The sequence below is a fragment of the Rattus norvegicus genome, chromosome 3, assembly GCF_036323735.1.
Source record: "Rattus norvegicus strain BN/NHsdMcwi chromosome 3, GRCr8, whole genome shotgun sequence".
Classification (NCBI taxonomy): domain Eukaryota; kingdom Metazoa; phylum Chordata; class Mammalia; order Rodentia; family Muridae; genus Rattus; species Rattus norvegicus.
In genome coordinates, this window is record NC_086021.1 from 120,070,676 (window position 1) to 120,088,708 (window position 18,033).

General features: G+C 43.0%; 1 protein-coding gene across 14 annotated transcripts in view; it reads right to left on the reverse strand.

The window, feature by feature from the left end:
- Ryr3 (ryanodine receptor 3) overlaps nucleotides 1-18,033 on the reverse strand; it is a 547,337-nt gene that overhangs the window by 184,547 nt on the left and 344,757 nt on the right. For all 14 annotated transcript variants that reach the window (XR_010064867.1, XR_010064868.1, XM_063284953.1 and 11 more), the window contains 6 exons: nucleotides 15,558-15,644; nucleotides 14,907-15,133; nucleotides 12,368-13,160; nucleotides 9,840-10,040; nucleotides 5,538-5,640; nucleotides 4,745-4,882 (listed from right to left, as the gene is read on the reverse strand). Coding sequence is in view for 12 of the 14 variants with exons in the window: in XM_063284953.1 (XP_063141023.1) it covers nucleotides 4,745-4,882; nucleotides 5,538-5,640; nucleotides 9,840-10,040; nucleotides 12,368-13,160; nucleotides 14,907-15,133; nucleotides 15,558-15,644 (1,549 nt within the window). In the remaining 2 variants the exon portion in view is untranslated. The remainder of the gene's footprint in view (nucleotides 1-4,744; nucleotides 4,883-5,537; nucleotides 5,641-9,839; nucleotides 10,041-12,367; nucleotides 13,161-14,906; nucleotides 15,134-15,557; nucleotides 15,645-18,033) is intronic.

The window sequence follows — 18,033 nt, forward strand, 5'->3', positions numbered from 1 at the left end:
CCAAGGCCTTGCGCTTGGTAGGCAAGCGCTCTAACCACTGAGCTAAATCCCCAACCCCATTTCACATCCCTTAAGACCAAGGGTAGGTGTTGAGGGGATGGAAATGTTACTTGACAAAGCCATCGCAGTATTTTTGGCAGTCATGACCACCAGGGTAAACCCCTACCTACTTTCTTTTTTTTTTTTTTTTTTTTTTTTTTTATTAACTTGAGTATTTCTTATATACATTTCGAGTGTTATTCCCTTTCCCGGTTTCCGGGCAAACATCCCACTCCCCCCTCCCCTTCCTTATGGGTGTTCCCCTCCCAACCCTCCCCCCATTGCCGCCCTCCCCCCATAGACTAGTTCACTGGGGGTTCAGTCTTAGCAGGACCCAGGGCTTCCCCTTCCACTGGTGCTCTTACTAGGATATTCATTGCTACATATGGGGTCAGAGTCCAGGGTCAGTCCATGTATAGTCTTTAGGTAGTGGCTTAGTCCCTGGAAGCTCTGGTTGCTTGGCATTGTTGTACTTTTGGGGTCTCGAGCCCCTTCAAGCTCTTCCAGTTCTTTCTCTGATTCCTTCAACAGGGGACCTATTCTCAGTTCAGTGGTTTGCTGCTGGCATTCGCCTCTGTATTTGCTGTATTCTGGCTGTGTCTCTCAGGAGCGATCTACATCCGGCTCCTGTCGGTCTGCACTTCTTTGCTTCATCCATCTTGTCTAATTGGGTGGCTGTATATGTATGGGCCACATGTGGGGCAGGCTCTGAATGGGTGTTCATTCAGTCTCTGTTTTAATCTTTGCCTCTCCCTTCCCTGCCAAGGGTATTCTTTTTCCTCATTTAAAGAAGGAGTGAAGCATTCACATTTTGATCATCCGTCTTGAGTTTCGTTTGTTCTAGGGATCTAGGGTAATTCAAGCATTTGGGCTAATAGCCACTTATCAATGAGTGCATACCATGTATGTCTTTCTGTGATTGGGTTAGCTCACTCAGGATGATATTTTCCAGTTCCAACCATTTGCCTACGAATTTCATAAACTCGTTGTTTTTGATAGCTGAGTAATATTCCATTGTGTAGATGTACCACATTTTCTGTATCCATTCCTCTGTTGAAGGGCATCTGGGTTCTTTCCAGCTTCTGGCTATTATAAATAAGGCTGCAATGAACATAGTGGAGCACGTGTCTTTTTTATATGTTGGGGCATCTTTTGGGTATATGCCCAAGAGAGGTATAGCTGGATCCTCAGGCAGTTCAATGTCCAATTTTCTGAGGATTCTCCAGACTGATTTCCAGAATGGTTGTACCAGTTTGCAATCCCACCAACAATGGAGGAGTGTTCCTCTTCCTCCACATCCTCGCCAGCATCTGTTGTCCCCTGAGTTTTTGATCTTAGCCATTCTCACTGGTGTGAGGTGAAATCTCAGGGTTGTTTTGATTTGCATTTCCCTTATGACTAAAGATGTTGAACATTTCTTTAGGTGTTTCTCAGCCATTCGGCATTCCTCAGCTGTGAATTCTTTGTTTAGCTCTGAACCCCATTTTTTAATAAGGTTATTTGTTTCCCTGCGGTCTAGCTTCTTGAGTTCTTTGTATATTTTGGATATAAGGCCTCTATCTGTTGTAGGATTGGTAAAGATCTTTTCCCAATCTGTTGGTTGCCGTTTTGTCCTAACCACAGTGTCCTTTGCCTTACAGAAGCTTTGCAGTTTTATGAGATCCCATTTGTCGATTCTTGATCTTAGAGCATAAGCCATTGGTGTTTTGTTCAGGAAATTTTTTCCAGTGCCCATGTGTTCCAGATGCTTCCCTAGTTTTTCTTCTATTAGTTTGAGTGTGTCTGGTTTGATGTGGAGGTCCTTGATCCACTTGGACTTAAGCTTTGTACAGGGTGATAGGCATGGATCGATCTGCATTCTTCTACATGTTGCCCTCCAGTTGAACCAGCACCATTTGCTGAAAATGCTATCTTTTTTCCATTGGATGGTTTTGGCTCCTTTGTCAAAAATCAAGTGACCATAGGTGTGTGGGTTCATTTCTGGGTCTTCAATTCTATTCCATTGGTCTATCTGTCTGTCTCTGTACCAATACCATGCAGTTTTTATCACTATTGCTCTGTAATACTGCTTGAGTTCAGGGATAGTGATTTCCCCCTGAAGTCCTTTTATTGTTGAGGATAGCTTTAGCTATCCTGGGTTTTTTGTTATTCCAGATGAATTTGCAAATTGTTCTGTCTAACTCTTTGAAGAATTGGATTGGTATTTTGATGGGGATTGCATTGAATCTGTAGATTGCTTTTGGTAAAATGGCCATTTTTACTATATTAATCCTGCCAATCCATGAGCATGGGAGATCTTTCCATCTTCTGAGGTCTTCTTCAATTTCTTTCCTCAGTGTCTTGAAGTTCTTATTGTACAGATCTTTTACTTGCTTGCCTACCTACTTTCAATTGCAATTTTTACATACGTCCTCCCAAAAATGGTTGAAAAATTAGCTCTATGACAAGAAAAATTAGTTATGATATTACAAATGCTTGGGAGACAAAAGATAGAGGAAGTAAGAGAACAGGAAGTGCTTAATTGTGAAGCTATGGCACCTAATGAAATTAAAGATCAAGCTAGACAGCCTATTGAATCTATGGTGCTATCTCTTAACTCGATTAACTGGATCAACCATTTTCTTTATTTTTTGGATCTTAAAACATTCAGGACACAAAACTTGGATGTCTTATAATTCTACAGATGAGAGAGAGAGGCAGCATAGTGGAGCGCATGAAGTCTCAAGTGACAGGACTATCGGGTGTACATTTGTGGCAGGACCTTCCCCTAATGAACGAAGATTTCAGGGGACCAATCACTGGGCAAGGAGTAGGTGGGACTTCCGGGGAGGAGAGTGGAAGAGAATTGGCAGGAAAAGGTGACTTAACTTTTGGATGGGGAGAACTTGGAGAAACATGTAGCAAACAAAAGGCCCCCAGTTTAGATGAGGGATCTTCTAGGATTCGCCATCAGAGGATTTAACTTCGAATGGCTTTACAAATTAGGATGATAGTTGCTGCACCCAGAGATTGTGTTACCTGTTGATCCTAAACTAAGGTTGTGTGGTGTTTTGTTTCTTCACGCGGAGACTTCCCGCCGAGTTCAAGAGAGAAAGGTATGACTGTAAAGTGTGGGTTTTTGAGACGTGCACCCCAGATAGCCCTGTGAATTTGGTCTGGTGTGGCAGTGACCCGCCATGGGAACATAGTGAGTCAGGTGAGATTTCCCAGCTCTGGGTCAGAGAGTCTGCCGAATCGGCGGGCCTGACCTGTTCGCCTGTGGTAGCGTGGTGACCTTTTAAAATATTTAACGCAACATTTGTATTCTACGCAGACACAGAAAATGATCTGTCTGATGTAGTGCCGAGACAGAGTTGTGCCGGAAGTAATCCTTGGTGTTTGAACCCCTCCAGAGAATGGGACTTCGCAGAGGCAGATGATGAGTGATTCCATCTGATTGACTAGATTCACTTAACAAGTCACGGTCACTTCGTGGGAACCCTATCCACAAGACACTGCCAAAAAAGCATCCACGTCCAGAATCAATTCTCAACAGGTTATATAGGAGATATGTGGGCCAGTACAAGCGCTTAGCAGTATTATTTGGTGGTAACCACAGAGAGGGAGTCAATAGTCACTTTTTTGGTGGGGTAGGGGAAGGGCTCGGGGATTCTACAATCCAGTTGGCTTGAGTTTATCAAAGCCAAAATATTTGCATGGTTATGGGATAGGACTGACCAGGATTGCCAGAGTTAAGTTACTATATACTCTCTCAGAGGCCTCAAAGCTTCCACTGATAAATTGGGATAATCTCTTCCCCTCAGAGACATTCTGACAAAAATGGAAGGTTAATATAAGGGCAATAAGATGTGTGGACCCCCAAAGTGGTGTTTCCAGATACACCTATCATATCTTGATGGTCTATTTCTCTAGTAGATGATCTGAAAGTATGTTCCAAGATAGATAGGAATAGGGAATAAGATAAAAAGTAATGACATTGAACCTGGGACATACTTTTTCTTCTTTAGACAAATGATAAATTTGCCAAATCTGTAGCAAGGAACAGACTGGTTTCATATAATATTCAGACAGCCTGCCTCTGGAATGTTAAGTCATTTAGAGAGAGTCAAGCAAGTCAGTGTTCTTCTTTCAACATGGGTCAACATGGTTGAAGTTACCTACTGTGTAAAGAAGAGAAGAGGGAATTAGGACAATACTTGACATCCTTAAAAAAATGGGTCAAAGACGGCAGGCTGCTACAATCTCAGTTCCACAGCAAAGAAAAGAGAGACCGATTCTTTGTTTTACAAGTCCTGCTTTACTATTGTTTAATTTCTTTGGTTGGAGTCGTTTTCCTTGCCTTAACTGTAATCATAAGTGAGAGACATTGGCAACACTTGAAAGAAAGACCAGAATCTATGCGAGAATGTCTAAGTAGACTGACAATACAAGCAGACACCAAACAGCTGATTTTTTTCCTCAGGAGAATTCCAAAAGTGAATTTGTTGAATTGCAGGAAGGCAGAGGAAAACAAACAAATAAACAAAAAACAAAGCAAAACAAAAAAACCATAACTATCAACAATGATGACCAGATGCCCATGTGTTTACTTCAGAGTTTAAATAGCCCCACATGTCTTACAGTGTGTTGGAGAAAACCAGTTACCTTGATTAAGTCTGAGAGAGCACAGAGTTGCCAGCAGTGTATTGAAGGGCTGTGCACTTACTAGGGTACGGTTCCTCTTCCTCTGTTGGTGGCTCCTTCTCAGGCTTGGGTTGCCCCTTGATTTTATACACCAGAGCACACAGTTTTCCTGTCCATGAAGTGTCCTCCTCCTCTTCCTCCTCTTCCTCCAAGGGGACCCCTAGCAAGCCACAGAATAGAGTGCAAACCCAAACAGTATATTAAGGGTTATCTTATCAAACAGATAAGAACATAAAAAGAAAATTCCCACCTTTCTAGAACATTTTCAAGAGATTACAGGCAGCCCCGCAGGAGTATTTATCAACATTATGCCTTTCTAGTTGCTAGAATATATGAATTTCTGTGTCCCAGAACATCAAATAAATTTAATCCCAAGGCTTTACTCTTTCTAACCTATGTTAAAATGGCTCTAGAGTTTCTAAAATAAATTAACATTTATTATTTCAAATGAGAAACAGCTTTTTTTCTGCATGTCACTTAATTTACCCATGCCATAATCCACTTGGCAGCAGATATGTATCAAAGTAGGGATCGATGACTTAGAATCCTTCAGGAAAGATATTGATACCCACTTTAAAAAAATTTATAGTAGCTAAAAAAATGGGGATCAAAATTGACCAAGAAGACCACAGTATTGCTGTAAGTAAAGCCGGTGAGGTGTAGACTCAGTCTTCTTCCACTGTTTCCCTCCAGAGACCGTCCCATATCCTCTCTGTATCTTCTGGGTGAAGGTTTTCAGTCTGCCAGTCTCAACTTCTCACTGCTACTCTAGGAAAGGAAGGTGGCTTGTGGGTCTGGTCCCTCTCTCAGCTCACCACAGTGAACCAGAAGGTCCTCATGGAAGTCGTACAGCTCCTCTCGGATCTCCTCTGGGCAGGGGCAGTTCTCTCCCAGGTGAAAGTTGAGGAGCATGTTGATCTGTGGGGGCACAAGAGGAATGGCTAGCTGATCTCTACACCAGGCACAGGAGCTCAGATCATGCCTTAGGCACCACTCTGAGTTTCTTATTTCAAAGTTTTTGGAGGGTAGAGAAACTAAAAGTAGCTAATATAGAAATATAGCTTTTTCTTTTTTTCTTATCCTAAAGGCTGTTTATTATTTGCACAGAATTTGGAGAAAATTTAAAGTAAAAATTCCCACTACTCAGAGATAGTCTTGTTAATAATATTTTAGTAAATTTATTTCAGATCTTATGTATATTCACAGAAATTCAAATCGCACTCTCAACATAAACTTTCTTATAATCCATTTTTTTTTTACTTACTTTGCCTTGGGCTATTTTTTAAAACATGAGTTTAAAATGGGTGCAATGTATTTATTTCAGTCTATGGATGGATAAAATTTTATGTAAAAATAACTGTTATAATATTTCTTGTTTATATTTTTATTATTTTTTGTGAGTACCTGGTGTGTGTGTGTGTGTGTGTGTGTGTGTGTGTGTGTGTGTGTGTGTGTGTGAGCACACATGAGCCATGGCATGTACGTTGAGATCAGAAGACTGCAGCCTCAGAGTTTGGTCCTTGCCTTCTGTCTTATTTGAGATGGAGTCTTTGATGTTTTGATTTTTACTTCACACACTAAGCTAGCTAGTCTGTGAACTTCCTGGAGTTCTCCAGTCTTCATTCGCCGTCTCTCCACATGGACATTGGGATTACAGATGTTCATACTATGCGTCAGCTTTTATGAGAGTTTTAGGGACTCAAGATTGGGTCTTTACATTCATATAGGAAGTGCTTTTACACACCAGACCGTCTTCCCACTTGTTTTCTCAAAAAACTAAGTTGCATTGAACATTTTATATACTTTTTGTTCACACGCCTGATCATTTTCTTATAATAAACTAAAGCAAAATGAATGGAGCAACAAGTCTATATATTTTAATGGCTTGCAATATAAATTGTCAATTGCTTCCCGGAAATCTCACAACAATTTGCATTATTCCAAATTTATATACATGTGTGTTACTTTGCCATCTCTAGTACAGTAATGAGAGCTTAACACATTTTCAAATATTTTCCAGTTAGATGGGTGAAGAATGTCATATCTCTGTTACTTTAATTTGCATTTAATTGGTGAGGTTGAAATTTACTTTCCACGCATTAAGTCTAATTTTATTACATATTTTGTAAATTTTTTTCTCATGCTCTTCATCTAGTTTTATATCAGGTAATTATCCATTTGAAAATTAGTTGGTGGAGTGCTTTCCACATTTGTCAACTTAGGCATTTTATAGTGTATACTCAATAGATTTCTGGAGTTTTAGTTATTTATATTTTATACTCAATAGAGTTCTTGAGTTTTAGTTATTTATAGTATACACTCAATATATTTCTGGAGTTTTAGTGAGCTTTTAATTTTATGTACAGCATGGGATTTTCATTTAGGTTTTGCTACTGAGATTTAGATTTACAGTCTGTACTCACTCTGACATTCCTTTTGCTTTTATTACTTTGTCTGAGTGTTCTTGATGTTTTCTATTTACCATGTGGTATTCTTATGGTTTAGTAAGACTAAACCAATTTACAGATTAATATTTTAAATAAAGAGGGCATACGAACTTACAAAGAGAAATGGTAATAGTGAAGTCCATTTATTAAAGCAAAAAAAGTCTGTTCTAGTAATAAATGTGCTTCATCAATGGCTGACAGGAAGAGACCTCGTAGCTACCCCCAGAGCTCCTGCGATGCTGAGGCAGTGTTGAATGTAAAGATATTTCTAAACGTAACCACCACAAAGTGTCATGAAAAATGTGCAGTCCCCAGTGGCGATAAAGCAGGGCACTTACTCCGCTGTCTACATTAATCATGAAAAGTAATGCCAGCAGAGGTCAGTTTCCATACATCCTATTCTTCAAGTGATTCTGCATCCTAACCTCTGCGGTTGATCTAAATTGTCTTTCAATGACATTAAATGCTTCCTTTCATTGAGAACTCTATGGGCAGGTCTCCTCATGAAGTAAATCCCCTAGTACAGGTGGAGATGGAGCACATGATTTTTTTTTTTTAAGTCTTAGAGCTCTTTTCTGGGCCGCCAGCATCAACAATGTCTGAAAACTTGCTAAAAATGAAAAACCTTGAGCCTAACCCCAGGCCTACTGACTCAGAGATTCCACAGAAAGGGCTGAGTGATCTCATTTACTAAGTTCTTTTGGTGACTTTGTTTAAGAAGCATTGGTCTATGCCTTAGGGAAGAATTCAAGTTACAGACTACTTAATGGTTTCTCTACTTAGAAGACTGGAGGAGAAGGAAATAGAGGGTAGAAGAAAAGCTTCGAAGTTACAGTGGAGAAAAGGAAGATGGGAATCAACCTTCTCCTTAGAGAAGGGAATCAATAGCTTATTGATTAAGTTGCTGAGGATGGTGATGGCTGGGCTGGAGATGTCAGGAAATGTGTGGCCTCTGCTCAGCAGGCCGTTCATAGAAGGCCTTACAAGAAGGTGTGAGGCTGCAGGTTTCTCTAATGCTAAAACTACTGGCAGGAGAAGAAATAGTTACAGAATTCTTATTCAGTGGCAGACACCTTGTTAAGCAATCTAAAATACCTTATCTCATGGCATCCTCACAAGAACCCTGGGCTGTAGATATGAACATTATCCACACATTAGCAGAAGAAACTGAGACGAACCAGTCAGGAACCCAATGCCACACGTGAGTGATGATGTGGAACAGATCTGCAGTGTTGTTATCTGAAGCCAGTATTAGTGTTATGATTTCTGCATTATTGTCTTCCAACTATTCACAAAAGTTTGAGAGAGCCTCATTTGCTGTGTCATGGGTACATTCACATTCACTGCCAGTCTAAAAGAAGCCAGTAGCATTGGTAATACTATCATAATTGGGTGGCAGTTGGGGTAATAGCATACTCATACATTCGGCATGGTGCAGTCGTCTATTGCAGCCAGTCCCAGGGACTCTGTATCTAGAGCAACGACTGGCTCTGCCTTCTCTTTGGGCACTGTCACTCAAAGTCTTTCAAAAGCTACACTATGTGGTTCATTGGCAAGACAATATAATATCTATAATATAATATCTATGTCCCATAAAATAGATTGGGAAACTAATTGAATGAACTTTGTAGTTGTGCCATTAATATGAAATAGTGGTAATTATATGGACAACAATGAATAGGCTGCTTATTAAGTATTTATGAGATTCAAAGATGTAGTTTCAAAGACAGATCTGGTTTCCTCACTGAAGGATTTACATTCCTTTTGAACACTTAGGGAACAGTGGCCAACCAGCCAGGATAGCACTATGAGATGCCATTCCTTCATTAAGTGGCATCTCAAAGTCACCGTCTCTCTTAGCAGTGACAACTACAAGTAAGTCCTATATAACACATTGCAAAATATGATTCGTGATGAGTCCTGTTCTTCAGGCTTCATGGTACCAGGGAAGCTTAATGTAAATTAAGTCAAAGGGGCTTAGACATGTCACGAGAGCATGGCTGCACCTCAACTCTCATAAACTAGGCACACCAACTACTTTCTTTAGACTGGCAGTGAATGTGAATGTACCCATGACACAGCAAATGAGGCTCTCTCAAACTTTTGTGAATAGTTGGAAGACAATAATGCAGAAATCATATAACACATTGCAAAATATGATTCGTGATGAGTCCTGTTCTCCAGGCTTCATGGTACCAGGGAAGCTTAATGTAAATTAAGTCAAAGGGGCTTAGACATGTCACGAGAGCATGGCTGCACCTCAACTCTCATAAACTAGGCACACCAACTACTTTCTTTATCTCTGATAGAGACTTCTGGAAGGGTTAGCAGCACTCCTTTTAGTGCATTGTTGCTGAGGTGTCTGATGAACCTTAACACTCCTGTGGTTTTCCACTCATTTGTAGAGAGGAGGGGAGGGTTGAGGAACAAACTTCTGCCTTATTCTCAGTTTAGAAAGGTTCTCCCTCCACCCCCTACTCCCACCAAAATAATTGGCTGGTATTCTCCCGTCATTATTTTCTTGGGATTCAGGCTATCTCTTGGTGTTGTGGTGTTTCTTCTAGGCTTCCATAGCTCTTCAGTCTGTTGAAGATGTTACAAAGGTTCAGGCATCCTGTTCTGGGGTTTTGAATTCCACAGGAATTATATGGAAACTCAGAGGGGACTCACCTGCTCCTGGGGTGGTGAGCGGAACTCTCTTGTCTTCCGGGCAGTTAGGGCTGCAGACATATTCAGGGCCTGCATGAGCTCATTGTAGCGGAACTTCTGATTTGCCTGCAGCTTGGACACGTAAATGTCACCAAATGCCACAATAGCCTCTACTCGGTGCTGTAGTTCACAGTCACAGAGGTAGCTGAGGAGTTCGCACATCTGTAACAGTAAGCGTATGTATACTTCCTTCGAGAATGTCCTTGCTGCTTACACAGTTCCCAGTTCCCCACTTGACAGACAACAGCACCGAGACTTAGGTAAGGCATTGAGTAAGTGCATCTAGTGCCTCAGAGTAATCATGAAGCTACTGACTCCAAGGCTGCCTAAACCCAGAGATGAACTGTTTGGCCATTAGCACCACAGAATGAGAGACAAAAGAACGTTCTGAAAGCAACATCTTGTAGATGCTTTCCTGGGGAGTCAGGTATGAAAACTAGCATCAAAATGCTCATGTGAGCACTGCTTTCCTTTCTCACACTGTGCAGCAGCAGAAGAATGGAAAGTTGGGAAGCTTGTTCACCATCCCATCTTCCCAAGTGGCTACACTGCTCATCCATGACCATTTCTTTTGTGATTATAATGATCTTATCATTCTGTCAACTTGTTGTTTTAAAAATAAATACTAGGAAGTTGTAAAGGTTGGGGGAGATCATTCAAGTCTGAAAGTGTTTTGCTCTCTAGTGAGAGTCCTGCCTTGGTGACAGGGATGCACTCCCATGCACTCACTGTTTGGTGACTTCATCATGGTGAAAACATTATGCTCTAAGTGTTGTGAGTGATTGTCCTCTGAGCCAAGAGGCCACTATATTGGGGAGTTCGGTTGCACCCCTTTGCAAAGGGTTTTCCAAGCTGGGCTTGATGGCTATTTATGTCCCCTCTGAGAGGGGCAGGGAGGATCAAAGTATCATTTCCTTACTATCCAGACCCTTTCTACATGTTGTACACACTGTCTTAATTGCACATGGCCTCGGGGAGGGACTAGAGTACCCAAGCCAGAAAGATGAAAGGAGTGAGACTCCCTCTGTGTAGTTACAAGGAGGACCTCATTCCTTCTGGGTAAAGAGCTTCCAGGTATGGCCTATTGGGGAGGAACATGCAGACACCTTTAAATAGCCCCTCACCTATGCTCTGTAAAGAAGCAAAATAAACTGACTGGTTCTCAGGAGTGAATTTTGGTGGAATCATTCCTGTGTTTGACATTGGAACTTTAGGGGGAGGAGTGGAAATGTTGAAGGGGTAGAGATGTTACTTACATCTGCTCCTGGGAAGACATTTTAGCAACAGATGGTTAGTCTCTCATTAGATGGTATCACCTTATATGATCACTCTCACTTATATATGGTCGATTGTCAACTGAAGTGTCGTTATGGAGTGCATAACTGGAGATCTGATGTTCACTTTAAAATCCCTGAACTGACAATAGATGCCAGTTCTATAGGTCAAACGTGAAAAGGAAGAACTTCAAGTGCTGGTCAGGGAATTCATACTAAAGACAATCTTGGCTCTGTATCACAGCAGCATACTTAAATCATTTAGCAAAGTGCTAAGGTAGAAGTGTGTGTGTGTGTGTGTGTGTGTGTGTGTGTGTGTGTGTGTGTGTACGTGCACACACGCACGTACATGTGTGAGTATGCCTATGTGACTTTATATAGTTATATTTCTCCTTTATACTTGATATCTTGGTTAACTGACTGTATATAAATCCTATCGTATAGAAGAGAGAACTTTTATCCTAGATTACTTCACATTCTATGATAGAAGATACTTCCCATCTTTTATGAAAATATACTTGGCGTTATCCTTTTGTATCACTTCCATTTTACAGATGAGAACTCTAAGGTCCTGACTGTCTGCTGACTTGTGAGTTTCCATATCCAGTAAGCAGGAGAGGAAGAATGGAATTCTAGGAATGGCTGACCTAGGATCTCTGCTCTTCATCTTCTTTTCTCCTTGTCTCAGTGCTCAGAAGACAAAGACTGTCGTCCTTAGCACATAGCTCATGCTAGCTTACACGAGGAATCATCGTTTCATCCTTAGTTTGGGTAGCAGTTTTGTGAATGCTGGGTCAGCAGGACCTCCTCATGTTAGTGTAAGAAGGCCGCTCAGTGAGAGTGAGTGATGGGTATGATGGGAGTCAGTTCCTGGGGATTACGTTGACTACAGAGTCTTATCCCCTTTGCTAAACAGGTACCTCTCAAATAATCACCTGGGTCTCAAAGGCTCAGAGACATGTGCAAACCCAACCCTGTGAAGACTTTTATATGACATCTAAACATTTCAAAGTATTTCACTAATGAAGTTTGCCATTGTCCTGTTGTCTTGGGGAAGCTTAAGGAGTATATCACATGAAAATAAGCATCACTCGGGGACTCTCTACATACCTCTACTTCAGTAGGAGACTCAGGCTTGTGCCCACAATTCCCCATACCCAGGCTTTCTCCTTTCCCTCCAAGGCACTCTACCAGAGTAAAAGTGTTCTCAGTTACCTGCAGCTTGACAGACTCAGGTAATCGGGTCTGCAGCAAGCCTTTGACTGGAGCCTCCTTGCTAGCCTTTTCTCCAGCCTCCACCGCCTTTTCCTCTACGTGGGTCACTTCTTTCTCCACTCCCTCTTCTGTCTCACCACTGTGCTCCCCAAACACAGAGGGATCTATCAGGAGGAGAATCTGGCGAACATCATCGTCGTCAAAAACTCCCATGACTAACAAGGTCCCAATGAGTTTCAGCACAGGCACAAACTGGAACTCCACAGAACCCCCAACAGGGTCTCTGATGTGGGCCCCACTACAATGTACCGCCTCGGTCAGCATGCTCAGGGCCTTTGTCTTGAGAATCTGCAAGGGAATCTCAGGGCTCTGTTTCTGATGGTCCTCATTAGTCACCACAAAGCAAGGGGTAGAGAACCTGAAGCCTGGCTTGAGGCATGTCCTCAGGCCCACCCCAGGCAAACCATGCCTCTTGGACTCATCTGGGTATAGGCGGATATTCCTGGTACTGCTGGTGATAGGGATGATGTACTCATTCTTCATCATCAGCTTCCTCTCCTTAGCATTGGCCAGGTGGATGCTAATAAGCAGGTCATAGAAACCAGATCGGAGGAGGCCAGGCAGGTACTTGTTGTCAATGGCATAGAAGAGCTGTGAGAGGTCCACATGGCTGCACAGGGCAGAAGCAACTCGGCTATTTCCCAGAGCGCACACAGCGCTGTAAAGTCTCAGTGTGTGGTAATGGAACTGCATCAGGTCCTCCTGCTCACAGAGCTCGAGGATGTCCACACACCTAAGGATGACAAGACAACCCAGCATTCCACAGTAAGAAACTAGTACCAGAATTCAGCATAGCTGTCCTGTGTGTGAAACCCAAGAAAATCCAACCAGCTCAGTGGAGACAGAGGGGGCAGAAATCTCTGCCATGCTTTCTCTAACAGTGTATTCCTCTTCTCTCAGCTACGGTCCACACCCAGGTTCCTAATCATCCACTGCGTCTCATTACAATATTTTTAAAGGCCTAGGAAATGCAAGAAATTGCCTTATCAAATATCAAAATATTGAAATGGAGGGGGAAAAACCTAAAACCCCCAAGAAGAAAAACCCATGGGAATATGACAATGACCTGGCTTTCATATCTAAAGGTTCAAGTGGATCTGTTTCTTGACACAGCCTCTCAGAAGACCCAGCTCACACCCACCGCCATATCCACATTCACAGCCACATGCACAGCCACGCCCACAGCCACACGCACAGCCACGCCCACAGCCACATCCACTGCTAGACTGCCATTCACACCATCTGTGTCGTCCAGCTCTGCAGCTCCTATAAAGCTTTTTCATCCTTGGAAAACAAATTCATCTGCACTTTAGTTGTTGAGAGGAAACACTGTTCTGACTGGTGCTCACCGGCCGAATCCAGTGAGTGCTTTCTTCCTAACATCAGCAGCTTGCCTGCCTGTGTGTTTCTTTATTGTTCATGTAGACCCAGAATGAGCTTCTGGTCTTTCCTTAGATTTTTTTTTCTTTTTCTCCTCATGGTGTGTTGGGGACTTTGAGATGGGTTTGCTGGGAAGGGTGTAATGCTTTCTTTACTTTTCCCATATTCTCCTGTCTCATAATGGTACATGATCGAAGAGGATACCCAAAGGGAAGACCTGTGGGAGTGCGAAACACCTTCACTTTCTTCACATACTTTTTCATTTGGATTTTTAATATTTATTTTGTGTAGATGAATGTTCCGCCAGCATATATTAATGTATACTGTGTGTCTTTGTGGTGTCCACAGAGGTCTGAAAGGGACAATAGATCTCCTCAGATTGAAGTTATGTATGGTTGTGATCTGCCATATGGGTGCTGGGAGTTGAACCTAGGTCCTCTGCAAGGACCATAACCAGTGAGCCATTTCTCCAGCTCCATGCACAAACTCTTCAGTGAAGGGACATTGGGGATAATAACATCCACAACAATAAAACTCACTCAGCTCTCACTATGGCCAGAAATGGCACTGGATTTCACCTACAGGACCTCACTCTCATCCTAGCAACAGTGTGGGTGGGCTTCTCTTTGGCTGAGGTGGGTGTGGCTTAGAGTATGTGAGCAGCTTACCAAACCACATATCCAGAAAGCGAAAGCGCTGGGATTGAAACCTGTCACAATCCTCTTAACAAAGAGACGTGAGGACCAGGATTCTTAGTTCACTAAACCAAACTAACATGAGTCATTCCTTGTCTTTTTGTAAAAGTAAATAAAGTATATTTCAGGATGGCTTGTATTTTAATTAAAGGCATGGACATATTTCCAGGTTACTAGTCTTCAGAAGGTACCCTGGCTGGGGCACCATGGTGCATATATTCACCACTGTTTCTGAGTGAATGATGACATTGGGAAGGAGAAAGGACAGAACTGAGGTACTGTGGGAAATCAACTATAGTTATCTTAGGACAGATTAGGCTCCACTGCAGATGCCCCTGCTTCCCTCTGGAACTTTCTGGCTTCCCAGTACTGTCCCTCCCTTCGTGTCCTCCCACCCCCAGTACCTGTTCTCCTCAGGGATGTGGAGTGCCATCATTTGCAGGGGTTCTAGGCACTGCACCACCCAGCCGTGGCGCTCGCTCACTCGCTCGGTCTCCACTTTGAGGAAGCTGCTGGGCATGCGGCTCCAGAGCACAGGCTGGATGGTTTGGACATCCAGCCTAGGTGGGCACTGTGGGATGGGGTTCTTCTCTTCACTCTTAAATATGGCTGCTGACAGAGGCATTGCATTCTGGGGCAAGGTAGAAAGACATCAGAGAAGAAGAGGTCTGTCATTGGGAGCATCTCGGTTGCTGGATCATGCACCTGGCTCGGGATCATCAATATAGCTGTTATAACTTATGGTACCATGTATCCCGAGGATCTCCAAAGGCTTTGCCACCGTTAATTACAACGATACACAACAACTTACATGAAATTAATCAATCCTCTCTGTGGCCAAAATGTGTGGAAGGAAAGGAAAACAAGAAGGAGTATTCTGTCATCAACTTCCCAGCAAATTCTAGAGGCCTGAAAGGCAGGGAAGTAGATGAGAAGCAAGCAAGAGCTCTTCCCTGCGTTCTAATGCCTGAGGTTTCCCTGGGATGGTCAGCGCTGCCTCCCTTGGTATGGGCATTAACTGTGTGTGGGGTGGGAGGGTGGGCTCAGATAAATACCTTCAGTTTTCCAAGTTCAAACTGAAACAAGGAGGTGCTTGTAGGCTGGAGGAAGACTGCTGGGAATACTTTGGTGTTAGGCTCCACCTGAAAACCAAAACAAATCAAGAGGTTTGCCCAGGGCTATGAGATCACAGTTTGCTAAGCCACTGGCTTTGGTAGTTAGTCATCTCATTTAAGATCAGCTGAGAGAAGACAACTGCCTGAGTGACTGGCCATTTCCCTCTGATCAGACATTCTCAGAGCCCTGGTTTGTCTTACTGGAGACAGAAACCGCTCCAGGCCTTAAGTCCTTTCTGCTTTGGAATAAAATAGCTTACAGCTTTTCTGTGTGCCTTAGGTACTGGCAGCCAGCAGCTTTGCCTGGGGTTCAGGATCAGAATCATAAGGCCAGAGATATCCATTACTCACTAGTTAGGCAATGCACGGATGGCTACTGAATAGCAGTATGTTTGGGTAGTGATTTAAGATCATTTTTGAAGGCAAATGGCAGGATCACCAGGCAGACCAGGACACTCCGCAGTGAAGATTCTTATCCCCAGTCTGATTGTTGGCCCTGGTAACTCATCAGGGTAGCTAATCTCAGCACTGTAGAAAAGGAAGTGACATCTCTGTCCTGTACCCATTATGTATCTCTGAGCACATCATAATCCTAATGACCAACAAGGTCTCTGATATTGCCAAATGTCCTGGGCTGGGGGAGACACACACACACAGCAATTGAGAACTGATGCTGTACCGGCAAAGATTTTAAGGTTCTTTATTGTAATGTGGCCCTTGCCTTCTCCCTGGGCTGCTCTGGATGCTTCTGTAGCCTTCCCCCACTTTACACTTGCTATCTTATGTTAAAGGGTCTGAGATCCTCTGGTTGGCTTCTGACTGCACCTTGCATTCTTGCGTGAGGCATTTGCATATGACATCAGGGCTCCACTTACTACTGGTTCACTTTGATGTATACAAACTTAGGTGATATTAGCCCACTACCATTAAGTAAATGCAGTCACTCTGGAATTGTTGCAACTCTCTCTGCCTACAGATTCAAGGATGGGTAACTATACTGACTATACCCTGAGAGTACATTATCCTTAGGGCCCTCATTTTATTAGCAAATAGAGAAATACAAAAATGTGGAGGCTATAATTCCTTTGAATAAGATTTTCATTTAAACAGCCTGGCTTATATGAGATGGTTTTGGTTCCTTCAAGGGTGACTTATTGCGAACTTTATAAACCGATCAACCAAAGTCCCAGACTCTCCTCACATCTGACTCAGGGACTGCTTTGAAAGCCCCAGACTGAATATTTCCTTGTGTTGTGCATACTCTCACCATGATGAACAATGCAGATTTTTGTTTAGGCGTAAAATAAGAAGAAAACAGAAGCATAGTCTCCTTGGGGTATACCAGAGGGGAAAATGGTATTAGTGATGTGGTAAATATAATTCTAGAAGGCTCTGGAGGACTCTGGATTTATTTCTGTGATTATGTTAATGGGACATGGGATTATGCATGTGTAAGAAAAGCTGTTAACCAGTTGAACTTGGGCTGGAAAAAGATGTGAGCTTTATCTAATTACACTAGGGTAGCTTCCAAGCAGAGTTTGTGTGTGTGTGTGTGTGTGTGTGTGTGTGTGTGTGTGTGTGTGTGTTTTCTTTTGTGGAGATAGAGGGGAAACTTGGCGAGATCTGAAGTATGAGAAGGCCATGCTCTGAAGATGGAGGGAGTTTGTGAACGGACTGTAGGCACTCTGCTGGCACAGAGTGAGCCGTGCTACCACAGTCAGTAAGAACACAGGGCCTCAGAACAGTAAGCCTACAGCATGAAGAACTGGCCACTGTTAACAACTCAGAAAAACTCAGAAAGGGGTTCTTTCCAGATCCTCCAGAGAACAGCCTGGCTCTGCCCAGCAGGTGCCTTGGTTTTTGCCTCATGAGAGAGCCCAAGCATCTGGCAAGCCCACAGACCTGGGAAGTAATGAACTCGGGTCGTTTTAAGCCACTAATCTTATGACAACTTGTTAGGTAGAAGAGCAAATGCAAGCCCAGCCAAGCCAGTTAGGCTTACAGGAAATTCCAGGGAATGCTCATGAGGTGCCAGCTGCCGCACCATGGACGAGGAGCACGGAGCCGGCCTCCACCCTGGGAAGACTCACTGGAGGGGCTGCCCCTGCTCCGGTGCAGCGAGCAGCTGGACTCCAGCTACCATGGCCTTTCTCCATTTTCGAAGCTATGGTTCTTTTTATCACTGGTTGATCTATTTGTCCTCGTGCTGATAGACATACCATTTCTAATCATGCGTGAAGGTCAGGGCTTAGAAATTGGCCAGAATCTATATCGCTAGCCTCTCTCATAAATCTGAATCTCACAGCCAGCTCCTCCTTTTATACAGCTGATGGAGGGCAGTTAGTTACTCAGGGCTAACTCTCGAATGTATATTTTGGTTCTCATTTTTCTACTGATCACATTAAGTGGGAGAGAG